The sequence below is a fragment of the Mytilus trossulus genome, chromosome 12, assembly GCF_036588685.1.
Source record: "Mytilus trossulus isolate FHL-02 chromosome 12, PNRI_Mtr1.1.1.hap1, whole genome shotgun sequence".
Taxonomy (NCBI): domain Eukaryota; kingdom Metazoa; phylum Mollusca; class Bivalvia; order Mytilida; family Mytilidae; genus Mytilus; species Mytilus trossulus.
Window position 1 is genome coordinate 53648699 of NC_086384.1, and position 19723 is coordinate 53668421.

The 19723-nt window shown below is 32.6% G+C and overlaps 2 protein-coding genes across 2 annotated transcripts; both read left to right on the forward strand.

Annotated features, from left to right (window-relative positions):
* The first annotated feature begins 1667 nt into the window (after positions 1 to 1667).
* Positions 1668 to 2908, forward strand: LOC134692579 (UDP-galactose:fucoside alpha-3-galactosyltransferase-like). The gene is made up of 2 exons (XM_063553037.1): positions 1668 to 1679; positions 2198 to 2908. The coding sequence occupies exons 1-2, from the start codon at positions 1668 to 1670 to the stop codon at positions 2906 to 2908; spliced, it is 723 nt and encodes a 240-aa protein (XP_063409107.1).
* A 12202-nt stretch (positions 2909 to 15110) lies between these two features.
* Positions 15111 to 19199, forward strand: LOC134692580 (uncharacterized). The gene is made up of 4 exons (XM_063553038.1): positions 15111 to 15338; positions 18580 to 18653; positions 18702 to 18736; positions 18839 to 19199. The coding sequence occupies exons 1-4, from the start codon at positions 15111 to 15113 to the stop codon at positions 19126 to 19128; spliced, it is 627 nt and encodes a 208-aa protein (XP_063409108.1). The 3' UTR covers positions 19129 to 19199.
* Positions 19200 to 19723: the final 524 nt, after the last annotated feature.

Sequence of the window (19723 nt, forward strand, 5' to 3'; positions counted from 1 at the left end):
TATACTACATACTACTTTGAAAGGATTAAACGTAATGAATGCTTCTTTGACTTTTAAAGCCAAGTTTCAAAGGACTTCAACTTTTGTCATCTTTGGGGTTTTTTTTCGGATCCAAATTTCTCATATTTCTTAAAACTGAAAAATAGTAGTTGTCCTTTTCAACAAATAAAACTACGTCAACACAACCTTAAAATTCCACACACTAAGAAATCAAAAAAAGAATTGTCAATATTTGTAGTAATTTGTGTCATATGTTTACACCTTAAGCATGTAACGTTTTTTGGGATACGCTTAAATGAATAAATCATAATGTTTGATATTGAAAAAAACACAATTGCAGTTTTAGATACACTGACCATTAAAGAGCTACCTAGTTTCCAGAAAATTAATAACTACCGTTCCACCTTTAAATATCGAGTATTTCCGGAATATATAAATTGTGCATGCTTGTGTTTATATACTATAAGATTATACTTTTTTCAGCATCTACTTTATACATCAACTCGTGGAGGAGAAGCAGGAAACAAATGTGATTGGATACTCGACAGAGCCATAAAACCAAACAGAAAATACTATGAAAATCAAAATAAGTCAGTTATGGTTTATTTTGATATGTGTAGTTATACTTATAATTCAGCATAACATAGTATCAAAACATATTAAAAACGGGAAAATGGAAAATGTCTTAAAGTTTTTTTCAAAATCCTCTAAATTAAAGCGGCCTTCAAACACAACGCAGAAAGAATCAGCTGTCAATTATCTTAACAAGAAACCAGATTATAGCTCTGAACATTCACAGGAGAGTATGGAGCTAAATATGATATTGAAAACAGCAAAAAGCATTTCAGGCAAACCAGTTTTAGTGACTTTAATTAACGATGGGTTCATTGAATTAGCCTGCAATTGGTTATGTAATACAAAACATATGGGAATTCATCGTCAGGTACGCACAGGTTTTAAAACATAGCATATAGGTAGTTATGTAAGCAACTTTTTTTAAACATAACATATGGGTCGTCAGGTACGCAAATATTTAAGAAATAATTCATGGGGGCTTGAATATATCGTGATTTTACCACGGGTTGGCCCTTTATGACAAATATTTTACCCTGAGCGATAGCGAGGGGTAAAATATCGGCATAAAGGGACAACCCGTGGTAAAATCTAGATATATTCAAGCCCCCATGAATTATTTCGATTCTAATAGGACAAATACGGCAATTATTTTGGATCGAAGCGCTCTAGGTGATGGCATTATTTGCCGTTACAATATATAAACGCACTATTAAATTGACGTTAAATAACGGAGCAAACTGAATAAATGATGATGCTTAAACTATTTATAATAACATATTTAGATAATTTTAGATTAATCTAATTATTATTGTACTTATATGTCTCATATGTATACAAAAACGGCTATAACTCATTTTAGCATCATTTGTTAACGTTTCCTTGTGATGATTTTCCGTTTCACAAGCGTGTATTTCCCCGTAAATTGCTTATATTCTGACGTCATTGTTCTATGACGTCGAGTCGCTCATTCATTAAAAAACATATGACGTGCGGGTACAATGGGAACAGCCCATGAAATATATTCATATTTTACCACGGGTGTGTACTCAACGCGTTTGAAGGACGTCACGTTAGAATTTAAGATATAACACATGGGTCGTCAGGTAAGCAAATACATTTATTAGTATCGTTTCTTCTACAAAATTGAGAAAAAGTTGTTGGGTTTGAATTCACTATAGCGATATATACATGTAGGTTAAGAGAAACATGAAACTGTAAATGAACTTCTTAAGATAATTTGCCACCAAAGATCCCCTGTGGACCTCAAGCATATACAATAAAATATGATAAGACATTAATTTATACTGTCAATTCATGATCTTTACAAGTTTAATTGGGTAGAAATCTTATGTCCCTCAACTTGTACCATGACAATCAATACATTTAAATTATTACATAAAAGCAATCCTTTTCCGAACCTTATATATATATATATATATATAAAGATGTGTGATTGCCATTAAGACAATTCTTCTCATGAGACCAGGTGACAACAATAGGTCACCTTACGGCTTTATTTTAAAGTATAAAAAGTCCCTGATTCGATGTAGTTTCAACGCAAATACCATTAAAATTTATAGTAAAATATTAACAAAAACAATTTTTAAATTTTTATTTGTAGGTATTAATTATAACGACAAATCCTCTATCAAAGGATAAATTTCTGTCAATTTCATCGGAAATCAACATCGCCGTACTGAGTGTAGAACCGTATCTTCAAAAAGATCAATATTACAGTCATGTAGGTTATTTACGTCTATTAGTCCAAAGAACAGAAATACTGTTTACGTTACTAGAGAATAAGATAGAAACTTTCCTGTTTGAAAGTGACTCCCTATGGATAAAAAACCCTATCCCCTTATTACAGTCGTATGCTAATACGTCAGACATGGTGTTTGTACATAATATGATTCATCGTGGTTCTACTTCCGTTAATGGAGGTTTTCTTTATATGTTTCCAACAAGTCCCACTATTAAAGTGTTACACGAATTACATAGAATGATGATGAAATTAGCAGATACTATTAAAAACTGGCCACCAGAAAAAGCAGTTTCCGAAGGTGAAAATGACCAAGTATACTTAAATCGTCTGGTTTTAAACAAATATGGTGGGATGGAAACTACTATGATGCCCTTTTCAGAGTTCCCGGATGGAAAGTGGTACACAGCATCCGAGTCACAACGTATATCATGGCATCCATATGTTATTCATAATAATTGGATAATTGGAAGAGAAGAAAAAATGAAACGTGCTAAACAGTGGGGTCATTGGTTTATGAAGGATAATAGTGAATGTGATGATGAACAAGTTAGGAAGATAATTAACTTATAAGGCACATAGTTTTATAGTAGATACTTTCATACAGACGATATCTGATTCTTGAGAAACCATCATAGGGTATATTGATGACCAAATGTGTGAAAAGGAAAGAAGTTTGTCACTTTAGAGAAGACAAAGCCGTCTTAGGTGAAAGTTGCCTTATTGGAAGGACGTGAGATCTTTTGTAATGAGGTTTTGAATGAAATTACATAATGAATAATAAATTTGAAATTTACTTATAAAATATAATTTACGTATAATGCACCTAGTTTCATAAGATTTTATGCAGAAGATATCCGATCCTTGAGATCCCATCATAGGGTATGTCCTTGACCAAATGTGTGAAATATAAAAAAAAGAAGATGTGGTATGATTGGCAATGAGACAATTATCCACAAAAGACCAAACATTAAAAGCTTAGAAAAGAAGGAGGAAAGATACCAGAGGAACAGTCACACTCATAAATCATAAACAGACAACGCCTGACTAAAAATGAAAGAAGACAAACAAACAAACCATAGAATACATGACATAACATAGAAAACTAAATAATAAGTAACACAAACCCTACCAAAAACTTGGGTTGATCTAATGTTCTCCGGAAGGGTAAGCAGATCCTGCACCACATGTGGCACCCTTGCGTTGCTTATGTTATAACAAATCCGGTAAATAGTCGAATTCGGTAGGTCACATTCATGAAAGGGAAGTTAATTGTAGTTACGACGTAAGGAACATATCCGATATCAGTTGTGAAACGGTAATTCAACCAACTCGTGATTGCGTCCGTAAAATTAAAAGTATAATTATCACACTTTAAAGGAGACAAATATATGAAAAAAGTGTTAAATAAGTCTTAGGCGCTAGGTTTTTGCTATAATTTTATTTTAAATAAGAAATAAGAACTTTTCATTTAAAATATATTTAAATAGTTATTAAGTAGTTTTGCTGCAGAATTGGTTAAGTGATATGGAACTTAAAATCTCCCCTTCTATAGCTGTGTCAGGACCGGTTTTTCCGATATAACAATCCCATGTTTGCTTTTGGCATTCCATGGCCCTTTTATTCTATTACAGTCACACTGCTTTTTGTTCGATGGTTCGGTACACACTTTAGTCATGCAGTAGCTGCAAACACAGGTACAGAAACATTTCTGTTGGCAGAATCTGCACACAAGTTTAGCTTAAAAAAAGACAACACAAAATTAATCTGCAACGTAAGGAATAATTTGGACGAAAAAATAAGTTCACGAGTCAGATGATAAAATATGTAACAGAATGAACTACTTCTGCTTAACGCTATGTATTAACGATGACTATATCAAATTGAGATCTAATATAACCATCTGTTTTATTATCAGTTGGTACCATTTATACTTTTATCGCTAAAATATATAAAAAAAATTACAATATTGAATGAAACAGAAATGATCAGTATTCAAGATGGATCTTTTCGGTTTTCAGTTTTCATTTGTGAATGGAAATTTGTATAGGTAACACATGAATGAAGATTAAACGGGTTTTCATTTAGTAATCGAATGTAATAAACTTAAAAGATTTAGACTAAGTTCACTCACAATCACAAATATTTCGGACGAAGTACAAGAAATCATTAAAACTTTAAGACTCCAGTACTACAATACTCGCAACTACTGACAGCTAATTAAAGCTGTTTAACATATCAAATTGTACGCTATATCTTTTAAATGTATTTGTGGTGGCATATATCATTATGCAGACAGTTCATGTACAGGTTCATACACTCTTATGTACTTTTTAGGAGTTACAGTTCCTGCGTTTCGTCTATAAAATAGAGTAGGGTCTAAAATGTTTGCCAAATACATCTAAGGTAATCTATTCCTGAGTTAGGAAATACCAGGATTATAATTTAGTACGCCAGACGCGCGTTTAGTATACATAAGACTCATCAGTGACGCTCAAATCAAAATACTTATAAAGCCAAACAAGTACAGTGTTGAAGAGCATTGAGGATCCAAAATTCCAAAACATTGTGCCAAATACCGCTAAGATAATTTATTCCTGGGACAAGAAAATTTTTACAAAGTACTTTTTGTCAAATCATCCTTGGGAATATTTTAATACAATTGTGTTTAAATAAAAAAAATGTGGGCATCAAATTTGGACATCCATTTGAAATAAAATACTGTTCTTTATTATGTTTTCGAAAAATTTACAACAGGGTTCACCATGGTCTAGAAGCTGTCATAACAACCACCAGATCTGATATAAAGGATGCGATATACAGATTTGTTTTTGACGGGTTGCGGCAATTGAACTTTTGTCAGGAAACCATTTTTATGAATATTATATAGACAATTGATCAAGCTTGTTTTTATGGAAAATCGATTCTATAGTGCCCTCGCGTCTTGAAAATGACAAGCAAGCGTTGTTAATTGTACGTCTATGAATGTTTCAAAAGTTGGAAACTGAATCAAGAACAAATTTGATGACTCATACTTTGTAAGCAGATATATAAAAAAACACACTTTTAGTCATAACGAAAGAGTATAAAAACTGATCGTAAAATTTCTCGCAAAAAAGGATATCCAATATCAGAGAAATACATATTTTGTTAAAAATAAAAAAATAAAAAATAGAAACTGCTGACATGGCTGTTTCCTTCCACCTTCTTTGTTTTGATAATTAATTTGTCCATTAGTAGATAGTAGTAAGAAGACAAATAGAATGGTAGCAGTCTAACTAACATTTCTGACCAATATTGGTTATACACTGTATCGCTATTTATTCCAATCTAAATAAGTTCTGCATTAACACAACCCTTCAATACGTTACACATCAGTTGAAGCTATCTAGGTAATTTTTTCGTCGATGTACTGTTCCGTACATGAAACTTTTCAAAGTGACATATTTAAGCCATCATAAACACTTCAAACTTTGTAAATGTATTACTCTAATCCATATTTCAAAACAATGTATTACATTTTACTAAATTATAATAAATGTTCACTTAAAACTGTTCCTTCCGTCAGCTCATTACGGATGACCTTTGGTTAGCGACACTTGTCACAAACAAGAAGTGGTATTAGTGACTATTGCTGGGATACTCTAAATAGTGATAATGTGCAAATATATCAGTATAAAAAAAATGTGTACATGGTCTAACGTGACACCTTGTTCTTGTCCCTCGATCTTCCCCGATTCATCATATCATATGTATGTCATAGCTTGTGACTGCAAATTGATGTTAGAATTCTTTATAAATACTTCCCTTACCGTTTCATTATTCAGGTAGCAGTCATCATGTACTTTCCATCAACATATTTCAAAATATATTATCTGTTTTACAAATTCAAATGATGTAATATTTGTAATTTTTAACAATTTAAAATATGACGTCACTTGGCGTAGAGACTTAAACTTATTTGGATGGGTCTACTTTTTGTGTTGCAAATGTCTGGTTATGTAATGTATTTCGGTTGTTCCCTGTAATTAGTAAATACTTCATTGTATCATGTACATCTTTTGTTTAGTCATTTTATAAAATTTGCTGTTTGCAAGAGTATGAATTATTCTAAATAATTGGGATGTTCTGGTAACTGACAGAAAAACCCTAGCCGTTTTTGGCACAACTTTTTTGATCTTTTGGTCCTCGATGCTGTTCAACTTTGTACTTGTTTCGGCTTTTGAACCTTTGTATCTGGGCGTCACTAGTAGGTCTTGTGTGGACAAAATGCACTTCTGGCGTACTAAAATTTTAAACCTGTTGCCATTTGTTGGCTGTTGTTCGTGTGTTTCTCCAATTTATTTATATTGTAGTGCTGTGGTGTTGTGTTGTCATTTTGATGTTATATTTCACATGGCCCTGACAGAGGGAGGTTCGGTATGCCACAAAACCACAATTTTGTCCTTTAAAATGTCCTGTACCAAGTCAAGAATATGGCCTTTGTTATATTATTGTTATATTATAGTTCGTTTCTGTGTGTATTACACTCTAACATAGCGTCGTTTGTTTTCTCTTTTTTTTAAGTGTAGATTAACATTGTAATAAGACGTGTCACGGTACTTGTCTATCCCAAATTCATATATGTGGTTTTGATGTTATATTTGTTATTCTCGTGGGATTTTGTCTGATGCTTGGTCCATTTCTGTGTGTGTTATATTTTAGTGTTGTGTTGTTGGTCTCCTCTTATAATCAATGCGTTTCCCACGGTTTTAGTTTGTTACCCCGATTTGTTTTTTGTCCATGGATTTATGAGTTTTTAACAGCGGTATACTACTGTTGCCATTATTTTTATGTTATCGCAAGTAATGATAAACATGATAAACAGTATCAGTAAACATTGGTACTCGCCAGCTATAATGATTACAGCTGTTTTCAAAAGAGTGCATACATACCACCAACAGACAACTTTCTAACTTTTCTGTCAATTTGGGAACTTCTTACATTATTTATATTAAAATTCTCCGTGCTGGAATTGCGTTGTACTGTAGAGCGTTCGTTTCTTGTTTTTTTTTTAAGGAATATCAATTATTTAATTGATAGTTCGATTCGTCTAAAATTGTTCTTCTTTGTTTCTAAAATAAAAAAAACAATTCGAAGTAAACCAATAGAGAAAAAATAAATTCGTCGGAGGGTTTTCATGGAGTTTACAATACACACAAAAATGGATAAGAAGATGGAATATTCAAGACAAAAAATATAAAGAATAGAAGACTTTTTATATTTTAATATGAGCGTCACTGATGAGTCTTGTGTAGACGAAACGTGCGTACTAAATAATAATCCTGATACCCTTGATAACTAGTTACTATAAACAAATATGTCATATTTTATTATTTTGAAGGAAAGAAGTAAACTAGAGCTCCAATCAATGATTACAATCTTTAATTAGAACATTAAAGGACTTGAACAGATTTATTGATACAGTTTTAAAGTACACAACGGTTTGTGTCGTATTCGTTGGGTTTTAAAATAAATATTGATATATCGGTCGATGGTATTATTTAATAATTAGATATAGGAAGATGTGATGTGAGTGCCAATGAGACAACTCTCCATCCAAATAACAATTTAAAAAGTAAACCATTATAGGTTAAAGTACGGCCTTCAACACGGAGCCTTGGCTCACACCGAACAGCAAGCTATAAAGGGCCCCAAAATTACTAGTGTAAAACCATTCAAACGGGAAAACCAACGGTCTAATCTATATAAACAGAAACGAGAAACACGTATATATTACATAAACAAACGACAACTACTGTACATCAGATTCCTGACTTAGTGCATGTAAAGGTTAACAAATTTTTTATTGCTGGAAATTCTTTTTGTGAGGTTTTAACAGTTCAACATTTTCTTCATGTACCGGTCTAAATCAGCCCATCTTACCAATTTTATATTGATCTCACAAAATATTTAGTTATTTGTTTATTTGATTCATTGCTTTAAAATTAAAGGTTTTGACAAATAGGTTAGAAGCAAGATTTTGGAGTTTTAAATAAATCTAGATAGTCTGACTCATCTGTACTTATTCTATATATTTTTCAAATCAACTTAAACAGTTGTGTAGAATCGGTATATAATAATGATAGGTTAAAAGTTGATGAAAATCCACAGTTGAATTGAAAAATTTAAAGGTGACTACTTCTGAATTTAGTGCGAGCTGAAAATTCTCACTAATTAATTACCTTTCAATTAAATTCTTTAATTTGAAAACAGTAAACAAAAACCCAAAACAGCCTAATATTAACTAAGACAATAACAATAAAACCAAGTGGTAAACAAAGACTCTCAAAACCAAAGGACATTTACATCAACAGTTATAAATAATAATTAAGAAACAACACGAACTGAACTAAAAACCGGGAGTGAAATCGGATGCTCCGGAAGGGTAAGCATTTTCTGCACCGTACACGGCACCCGTCGTGTTATTTCTTTTTCAGTTCGGTAATGATGGAAGGTTATTATAACTGAGGAAGAATATTAGATATGATTTCTGATACACTTTTGTCATAATGGCCAATCAGATTATGTTGGCGTCCGTAAAATATATTGAGTGATGACCTTAATTTGATTGATTCATATCCCTGTGTTGGCAAGTTTTGAGAAATCATTAATCCTCGTTCACAAAAAGCAACTAACTTTGTGCTATATCTAGAGTAAAGTTTCAATTGAGACACATTTATTCCATATGCTGGTGCCGCTGGGATGGTGCTTCACAGAAATGGAAAGTTGACTATAGGAAAATTAAAATCATCGCGTTTGTCATAAATTTTGGTTTTCAACCCACCATCAGTAATCATTTCGAGAAAAAGGTCTAGATATGAAGCAGATTTATCTGTGTTAGTAGTATCTTTAATTCACGTTCACTTCGATTCATTAAATGTAAGTGATCACTGAATCTATTATTATCAAAGCTAGTTTCACACTGCTGATCAGATCAACTCGATGATCCCGATTGTTCAAATTTTCACGACCCAGCTCAACCCATTCTTGAGCGGATCTGTTTACGACTTCCACTCGACCGCCATCTGACTTTACACGACCTTAATTTGACCATTCACGACTACTTAATGGTTCCAACTCCATCCCGACAACAAAATGAATACTTATTTGATCATTTCGATCAATTCTCGATCTTTACACGATCTTTACTCGACTAGCTAGACCAAATAATATCGGCTTGATCTAGACCAGAGCAGATTCACCTGATCGTATATAGGTCGTAGGGATAATCGGGAGTTTGTCGGGTTTGCACATTTTTAGTATAAAAACGTCCGAATTTTTCCGCTTCGGAGTGGGCATTAAGCGTTATCCTTATCCGTCCGTATGCACGTACGTCCCAACATGACCTTTTATAATGATATATCTGCCTTAGTTATATATACTAGCTAGGGTATTATCAGTGTCACATGGACACATTCTCAGTTTATTTGGTTATATTCAGTATAAGGTCCAAGTAAAATCATACATTAAAAATATCCACACACACACAAAAAAGCAATTGGATGTGTTTGCAAGGTGGTAACAGCTCAGAGAGATAGTTAAAAAGCTGTGGCGGAGCTTGAAGAGAACATAGAAGCAAACAAGATAGTGTGGATAGCAACGGGCGCCGAAAAAACTATACTTAACTGTCCTCGACTCTGTCTCGACCAGACGCTTAATAGTTTCATTCAGTACTTGATGGTTTTGGTGTAGTCTGAAATGGTCTCGACCAAGGCTCGACCAAGGCTCGACCAGTCTCGACCTGTCTCGATCTTTCTCAACTCAGTCTCAACCAGTTGCACCCTGTTTGACTTGTCTGGACCTTCAAATTTAGTCTTGACTGGTGTAAATTAGTCCATACAATATCAATATGTAATAAGACTGTGTCCAAAGTACACGGGTGCCCAATCTGCAATATCAGTTTCAATGTTCAGTGGACCGTGAAAATGGGAGAAAATCTCATATTTGGAATTAAGTATAGAAAGATTCTTTCAAAGGGGAAAAGTGTGTACTAAGTTTCAAGTTGAATAGACTACATTGACCAAACACTTTAACCTGTAGCGGGACAGACGGACGGATGGACGAACAGACGCACAGATAAAAAAAAACCATAGGGGGGCATAAAAAATAACGTTGCTGATATAACAGAAATGAGCTTAATGTACAGGCAAACGCGGACAAGGTATTGAAGTAATGCAACGAGATTCAAATGAAGGCTTTTCAAATCATTTATTACTGCAATTTCCGTATCGTCATGCGGCCTATCCTGTTCGTGATGAAAATATTTACCAACACATACCTTAAGTGGTTAATATAAAAAAGAAGATGCGGTTTGATAGCAAATAAAAACAAATCTCCACAAGATACCAAAATGATACAGACATTAACATCTGCATTTATTACGTTAGTCATCATTCTTATATATGATTTTAATTAACCTTACAAATTAAAATAAGGAGATGCAGTTTGAGTGCCAATGAGATCCCGACCTGGAACATTATACATTTGCTGTCTTTTGATGAGCTAAATATGCGGTTTTATTGACTTTTGAAACACTGATATTCATTGAGGCCGAGGGCCGAAGTGAATATCAGTTTTTCAAATTTAAATCAATTGAAGCACATTTTAACCGCAACAAAAGACAGTAGTAGTTTAATTCCGATCTAAAGAGAAAATAATGCATTTAAAGACAAATATTTATCTGAACTAAGTGTTCATCAAATATTTTACCATAACGTTACAAGTAAAAGGGCGTGACTTTTAGCGCGGTGAATACCACTTTTCTCAAGGTGAATATGCGTTTTTTATTTGAATCTAGTTCATTTTAGAAAACCCTTCTAAAATAATACTAATATGGAATAATTTTAGTCCAATATTCATGACAATCTACGGGGAGGAAACGACCGACACATTATATTGTTTGCCTTGGATATTTATCGTTGATAAAAGCTTCTTCTAAAGTTTAACAAAATTCGACAATTTAACAAATTAAAGTAATTAATATGCGTAACAGTTTTTAACCCCAAACTGTAATTTCTTGTTTACTGCAAACAAATCCTTGACGGGAAAATCAAACAGTTCCTGACCAAGTTCTGTAAAGTTTCAAAATGATTTCACAAAGTTAAAAATTCTAAACAAAACTTTAACCACATACTGAACCTAAATATTGTCGCTGCCAACGAAAATTATGATTGCTAGGTCTCGCTTTCGCGAAATAAATTATAGACTCGACAAAAATGTAAACCACATATTAAAGCTCATCATAAAATGAATTTATTTGAACAAAAGAAAGTACGCAGAGTCTCTTTTACTCAACATTGAAGACACAAGCACAAGAACAGTGTGCATTTAACTATTTTTGGTTTTAATTTTGAAAAAACCTATTAAAATAATGACCATTGTTATAGTTCGTTTCTGGGTGTGTAACATTCAACTTTGTGTTTCCGTTGTGTCGTTTGTTTTCTCCTATATTTGAGTGTGAATTCACATTACTATAAGACGTGTCACGGTTCTTTTCTATCCCAAATGCATGTATTTGGTTTTCATGTTATATTTGTTATTCTCAACGGATTTTGTCTAGTGCTTAGTCTGTTTCTGTGTGTGTTACATTTTCATGTCGTGTCGTTGTTTTCCTTTTATATCTAATGCGTTTCCTTCAGTTTTAGTTTGTTACCCCAATTTAGTTTTGGTCCATAGATTTACGAGCTTTGAACAGCGGTATACTACTGTTGCCTTTATTTGTATTAACATTTATTTCATTTTTTATCAAAATTCAAAAGTAAAATCACAAAATTACTGAACTTAGAGGAAAATATAATCAGAAAGTCCATAATCACATGGCATAATCAAATGACAAAACACACAGGCGTTTTGACGTAACGTAACTATGTATTGTTATGTGTGAAAGCGTTCTTGAATTGTCATGCGAATTTTTTTATCGCCTTTTGCCAAAATTATCTTAAGTTTAACTAAGTTTAATCTTAAATTTGTTCGAAATTTATCGAAAAGATATTTGCCACGGCACCCTTGAACAAGCGAGGACAATTGATTTATTCATATTGTCCAGCGATATTCACCGATATATAGATGTGGTAAAAGAACTATGAAATGCGACATTCAGACCGTTTGGTGTGTGATGTTTTTTGCAAAAAGCATACTAAAAGAATCTTCTTAAGTTTTCATCTTAGAGATCGCATAAAAGTCAATCTTGTAAAGCTACCAACCATCATTGTAAATGTTATCAGTTATGCTAATTATTAACTTATCTGCACTTGTCTCTTTTTTGTAAATTGAAATTATCGAATTTATAAAATTTAATAAAAGTCAAGGTTATTCAATATGGAAGTAGACTAGCTAGACTAATGCTAGGGCATTGTGAATGACCCGTTGCTGATTGTGTGACTGTACTGCTCTGTTTCATTTAAATAAAAATATACTAAGTGACAAAAAATATAATGCATCATCTCTCCTCAAACATTGTCACATAGATTTGTGAACAAATGTTAAAGTTATGGAAGTAAACATTTACAAAAATGTTACTATAGACACGACAGAGTTTTCAAATGAAAATAATAAAGGTTTAACAATTCAAAATGCGCGCTTGATAAAAGGCAGCTAGCCAAAAGAAAAATCAGAAATGTTGATTTAACAAGTAAGCCTGTTTCCTGTCTAATCGTCAATAGTTCATGTATAATAGGCCATTTGAATTATAAAAACCCCAAAAATTATAACCGGAATTGACTTTCTGCTCTAAAATTATCCGATATAATCAACTTGTTTTTGTATCAATAGTAAAGTAACAAAATTGTGACATGCATATGTTAACTTTTAACATAGGAAAAGTAATGACAAAAAGTTAAATAAGAAAAATAACTCCAAGGGCAATTCAAACGAAAAGTTATTTTTAAAATGGTACAGGCAACTTTTGTAGAAAACGATGGATTAAACATGGTTTGAAAGCTATAGTTATACCTCCCACTTGTATAACAGTTGAAACAAACAACCTGATTGTGACAACTGAAACAAAAGTTCACCGTGGTCTGTCTGTCTTTATTATAAATAATAAACCACAGAACAACTGCAAATGTACACGAATTAGAAACTACTTAGTGCTAAGTGCAATCTAAATTATTTCATTGTACGTTCAATAAATTGATTCAACAATTAACTAAAATATAGCCTGTTAGTCAAAGTGAGCTTGATAAAGTGAAGGCAGTGTACCATGTTTTCACAAAAGCATTCACTGGTTCTCTGCCCTATATGTGGTTGGCTGAGAAATATGTGATACCCGTATGTTACAAGGGAGAGGACCAGTCTTACAAAAGCACTGGTTCAAATCCCGTGCCTTCCAATGGATTTATCATTTAATTTTGGATTCAATGTTATGGTGCATACCTTATATGTTGGTCAGTATCGCAATACATTTTTATTTTTACACGTTTCATAATTCATTTCAAACTGTCCTACAAATGTATATTCTTGTCTTGAATGCAACGACTGATACAAGGTTACAACATGAAGTGGTTTAAATTTGTTTACAAAATCTTTTAATTTAAGATAAAATAAAGATCAAAATTGAAGTCACATATTCATAAGTCTGCATATTTGAATATTTAAACTCATTTAATTTAGTTGGAAACATCCTTTTTACATGTTATTATTGATACTGTATAAATTTCTTATAATTTCAATTAACCTTACAAAACACACTTTGTAATGGTGTTATATTCATTGATACATGTTCACAAACTACCATAACAACACATTTACAAACTAGCTCTACATCAAAGTGGAGACAAATCCTTATAGACAGATTTTCAATGTATGTGGGATAAAGCGATTGTAGAAAGAGGAAACACTACGAGCTGCAAGAATAAGCAGGAAATCAGACTGATTTTTAACTTGACTATTGATGTCTGAATGACACAATAAACAAACCCCAGACTTCTTTCATGATTCTGCATATATCTTTCAGATTGAATCAATGTGTCTATTTAACACATAGGTGATAAAGAGATTAAATGATTGGCTGAAACCATAAATTTTAAATTGTCATTGTCTAAACAATGAATTCTATCAAGCAACCCAAATGCATGTACAACGTGCTGGGTTAGGGAAGCGAGTGAGTGGAGGTTGATAGGCATTGGCCTCGATCTGCGGACAGTTCTTAACGTGTCAACTGTGTTTTAAATAACTTACGAATTCTTCACTGCAATATTACAACATACAACTTTGAAAGGATTAAACTTAATGAATGCTTCTTTGACTTTTAAAGTCAAGTTTCAAAGGACTTCAACGATTTGTCATCTTTGCTGTTTTTGTCGAATCCCAATTTCTTTTTGGATACGGTGCTGTTTTGTGTAATGAATAAATCATCATTCCTGATATTTGAATAACCACAATTGCAGTTTTCAGATACTCTGACCAAGTAAGTTCTACTAAAGAGCTACCTATTGCCCGTAAAAGTAATACTGCTGTTCTACCTTTAAATATCGTTGAGCCATATGAATTATGCATGCTTGTGTATGAAACATATACGATTTTACTTATTTTCAGCATCTACTTTTTTAACATCACATCGTGGAGGAGAAGCAGAAAACAAATGTGATTGGATACTCGACAGAGACATAGAACCAATCAGAAAATACTATGAAAATCAAAATAAGTCAGTTATGGTTAATTTTGATGTGTGTGGTTATACTTATAATTCAGCACAACATAGTATCAAAACATGCTAAAAACGGAAAAGTGGAAAATGTTTTTTCCAAGACCCTCTTCAAACACAACGCAGAAAGAACCAGGTGTCAATTATCTAAAGAAACTGGACTTCAGCTCTGAATATTCACAGGAGCTAAATGTTATACTGAAAACAGCAAAAAGCATTTCAAGCAAACCAGTTTTAGTGACTCTAATAAATGATGGGTTCATGCAATTAGTCTGCAATTGGTTATGTAATACAAAACATATGGGAATTCATCGTCAGGTAAGCAGAAATTTTAAAACTTAACATATGGGTCGTCAGGTAAGCAAAAGTTTAAAAACTTAACATATAGGTCGTCAGGTAAGCAAAAAATTTAAAACTTAACATATAGGTCGTCAGGTAAGCAAAAGTTTAAAAACTTAACATATGGGTCGTCAGGTAAGCAAAAGTTTTAAAACTTAACATATGGGTCGTCAGGTAAGCAAAAGTTTTAAAACTTAACATATAGGTCGTCAGGTAAGCAAAAGTTTTAAAACTTAACATATGGGTCGTCAGGTAAGCAAAAGTTTTAAAACTTAACATATGGGTCGTCAGGTAAGCAAAAGTTTTAAAACTTAACATATGGGTCGTCAGGTAAGCAAAAGTTTTAAAACTTAACATATGGGTCGTCAGGTAAGCAAAAGTTTTAAAACTTAACATATGGGTCGTCAGGTAAGCAAAAGTTTTAAAACTTAACATATGGGTCGTCAGGTAAGCAAAAGTTTTAAAACTTAACATATGGGTCGTCAGGTAAGCAAAAGTTTTAAAACTTAACATATGGGTCGTCAGGTAAGCAAAAGTTTTAAAACTTAACATATGGGTCGTCAGGTAAGCAAAAGTTTTAAAACTTAACATATGGGTCGTCAGGTAAGCAAAAGTTTTAAAACTTAACATATGGGTCGTCAGGTAAGCAAAAGTTTTAAAACTTAACATATGGGTCGTCAGGGAAGCAAAAGTTTTAAAACTTAACATATGGGTCGTCAGGGAAGCAAAAGTTTTAAAACTTAACATATGGGTCGTCAGGGAAGCAAAAGTTTTAAAACTTAACATATGTAAGCAAAAGTTTTAAAACTTAACATATGGGTCGTCTGGTAAGCAAAAGTTTTAAAACATAACATACATGTATGGGTCGTCAGTTAAGCAAATTTTTAAAGCATAACATATGGGTCGTCAGGTAAGCAAAGATTTAAATCTTAACATATGGGTCGTCAGGTAAGCAAAGATTTAAATCATACCATATTGGAATTCATCGTCAAGTAATCAAATAGTTTTAAACAAAACATATGGGTCGTCAGGTAAAAAAGATGTTCAAACATAACATATTGAAATTCATAGACAAGAGAGCAGGGATTTAAAAAAAAACATAATATATGGGTCGTCAGGTAAACAAAGATTTTGAAACATAACATATGGGAATTCGTCTTTAGGTAATCAAAGGTTTTTAAACATAAAATATGGGAATTCATCATCAGGTAAAAAAAGAATTTGACACATAATATATTGGAATTCAATGGATAAGTTTATTTACAACCACTGGGTCGATGCCACTGCTGGTGGAATTTGATTTCCACGAGGGTATCACAAGCTCATTAGTAAGCACTTTTTGTGCTGACATGAATTGTGATTGATATGGTTATATTGATAAATTTACTGTAAACAAAATTTCGATTTTTTTGAAATACTAAGGCTTTTCTACCTCAGACATAGACTACCTTAGCAATATTTGATTCGAGCGTCACTGATGAGTCTTTTGTAGACGAAACGCGCGTCTGGCGTATAAACTAAATTTAGTCCTGGTATCTATGATGAGTTTATTCATATACAAGTAGGTGAGGGTTTCAATACAACAACTGTTAGAATCCATTGATAGGTAGGTATTAATACATTAATAAAAAACAACAATTGACCAAAAAATAGAGAGAGCTTTCTAAGTGACCAAGGTCGAAGTTTTGTGAGTATGTCCATGTCACAACCACTATGAGGAATAGTAAAACTGTTTTGTGTATAAAATGATTATAATATGAACATGTCCGTCTGGCAGGTTTGATCTGAACTTCATATAATTTTAATGGTTAATTTTCAATTTCAAGTCTTTTACTCATTGTTGAAATCCATACGGTGAACTTTTGTTGTTAATGTCTGTGTCATTTTAGTCTCTTGTGGACAGTTGTCTCATTGGCAATCATACTAGATGTTATTTTTATACTATATCTGATGTTTGGAAGGTTTATAAGGTGTCCATGTTCGGTTGACAGGTTAACTTTGACCTTGACCCTATTTTCCTGGTTCATTGTATAATGATAGATTTTCGGTCTCATAGTTTGGTCTCTTTCACAGATACTACATTAGCACTGTACGTTAGATTATAATCTTCTGACCTTGATCTTATTTTCAAGGTTCAATGCCAAGATTTTGTAGTTTTGTTAAGTTTTTACAGTACTTATATCATAACAAGAAATTTATTGATAATTGTGTACGGTATCTTGGTTTACTAACTGTTCTTTTCCCTTAGCTAGCCTCTCGACACACGAACTACATTTGTGAGAGCTGATGTTTGGATCTTTACATGTTGTGGGGGAAACTAGCTGTGACAATGACTATGATGGTGCATGGCATAGCTGTCGTTATGGAGGCAGGCCGGGATTGACTGACACCTAGAATATCAAGAAACTCGCTATTAGTTTAATACAGAAAACATTTAAATAAATACAGTCAATATAATTTCACATTTTGATGTCAAAATAGTTGAAAACATTAATAAAATTCTACAAACAATTCAAGTTAAATACGAAAACATAACAATGATAATTACTGTTAAAATAAACCTCTGAATTCAAATATTAGTTACTTATAAGCTTTATTTTTTTCCAAAATAAGATTAAAAGCAAAATAGTTTTAAATCTTAATTATTTTCAAAACCAAGAGACTTACCTAGACTATCAAGAAACTCGCTATTAATATTATAGCGGCTTGATCAGTTTATATACTAAGTTTTGAATGTCCTAGTAACCCTTAACTGACTGTAACAAACAAAAGAATTTATGGTTTATGAGTTATGAGTTATCGACAAAATGTATGATACACAAATATCGTTGCTGCCGTAAGTTGACGGTTGTCCCAACTTTTAAGATGTTTATTAAACTCTGCTAGACATATTAATCGAAGGTCCATTTGGGCACAGGTGAACTGTTATTGTACAAATACGTTTAATTGTTTACGAGAGTATTTATTTGAAATATCCTACGCTTTGATAACGTATAAAAGACCGAAAACGTTTCAACGTAAATATTACCAAAAACAATTTTTCAATTGTTATTTGTAGGTATTAATTATAACGACAAATTCTCTAACAAAGGATAAACTTCTATCAATTTCATCGGAAATCAACATCGTCGTACTGAGTGTAAAATCGTATCTTCAAAGGTCAATACTATAGTCACGTGGGCTATTTACGTCTATTAGACCGAAGGACTGAAATACTGTTTTCCTACTAGAGAATAATATAGAAACTTTTCTGTTTGAATGCGACTCCCTATGGATAAAAAAAAACCCTATCCCGTTATAACAGTCGTATGCTAATACGTCAGACATGGTGTTTGTTCATAGTATGATTTATCCTGGTTCTAATTCCGTTAATGGAGGTTTTGTTTACATGTTTCCAACGAGGCCCACTATTAAGGTGTTACACGAATTAAATAGAATGAGGATGAAATAAGAAGATACTATTAAAAACTGGCCACCAGAAAAAGCGGTTACCAAAATGGAAAATGATCAAGTGTACTTAAATCGGCTGGTTTTAAACAAATATGGTGGGATGAAAGCTACTATGACGCCCTTTTCAGAGTTCCCGGATGGAAAGTTGATCAAGGCATCCAAGTCACGACGTATAGCATGGCATCCATATGTTATACATAATAATTGGATAATTGGAAGAAGAAAAAAGATGAAACGTGCTAAACAGTGGGGTCATTGGTTTATGAAGGATAATGGCGAATGTGACGATGAACAAATTAGGAAGATAATTAACTTATAATGCACCTAGTTTTATAGTATAGATTCTTATACAGAAGATATCCTTTTATTGAAAAACCATTATAGGGTATACTGGTGACCAAATATGTGATCAGATAAAAAGTGTGTCACCTTAGAGAAGGCACAGCCATTTTAGGTGAGATTATTTTTCTTTGTAACACATGATATCTTTTGTAATGTGGTTTTGAATGAAATTATATAATGGTAAATAAATTTAAAATTTACTAACAAAACATATTTTAAGTATAATGCAACTTTTTTCATAGTATAGATTTTATGCAGAAAATATGCCGTTGACCCAAGTGTGTGAAAAGCTTAGAAGTATTAAACTTGAGAGGAGACATAAACACAAAAAAGTGTTAAATAAGTCCATGTTATTTGGATGGAGAGTTGTCACATGTACACTCATACCACATCTTTCTATATCTATTTGTTTATTTGATAAAATTATATTCTAAATAATTCTAAATTTTTAATTAGAAATTTTCATATAAAATATATTCAAATAGTTATTAAATAGTTCTGCTGCAGAATAAGTTCTGTAATATGGAACTGATAATCTTCCGTTCTACACCTGTGGCAGAATCGGTTATCTT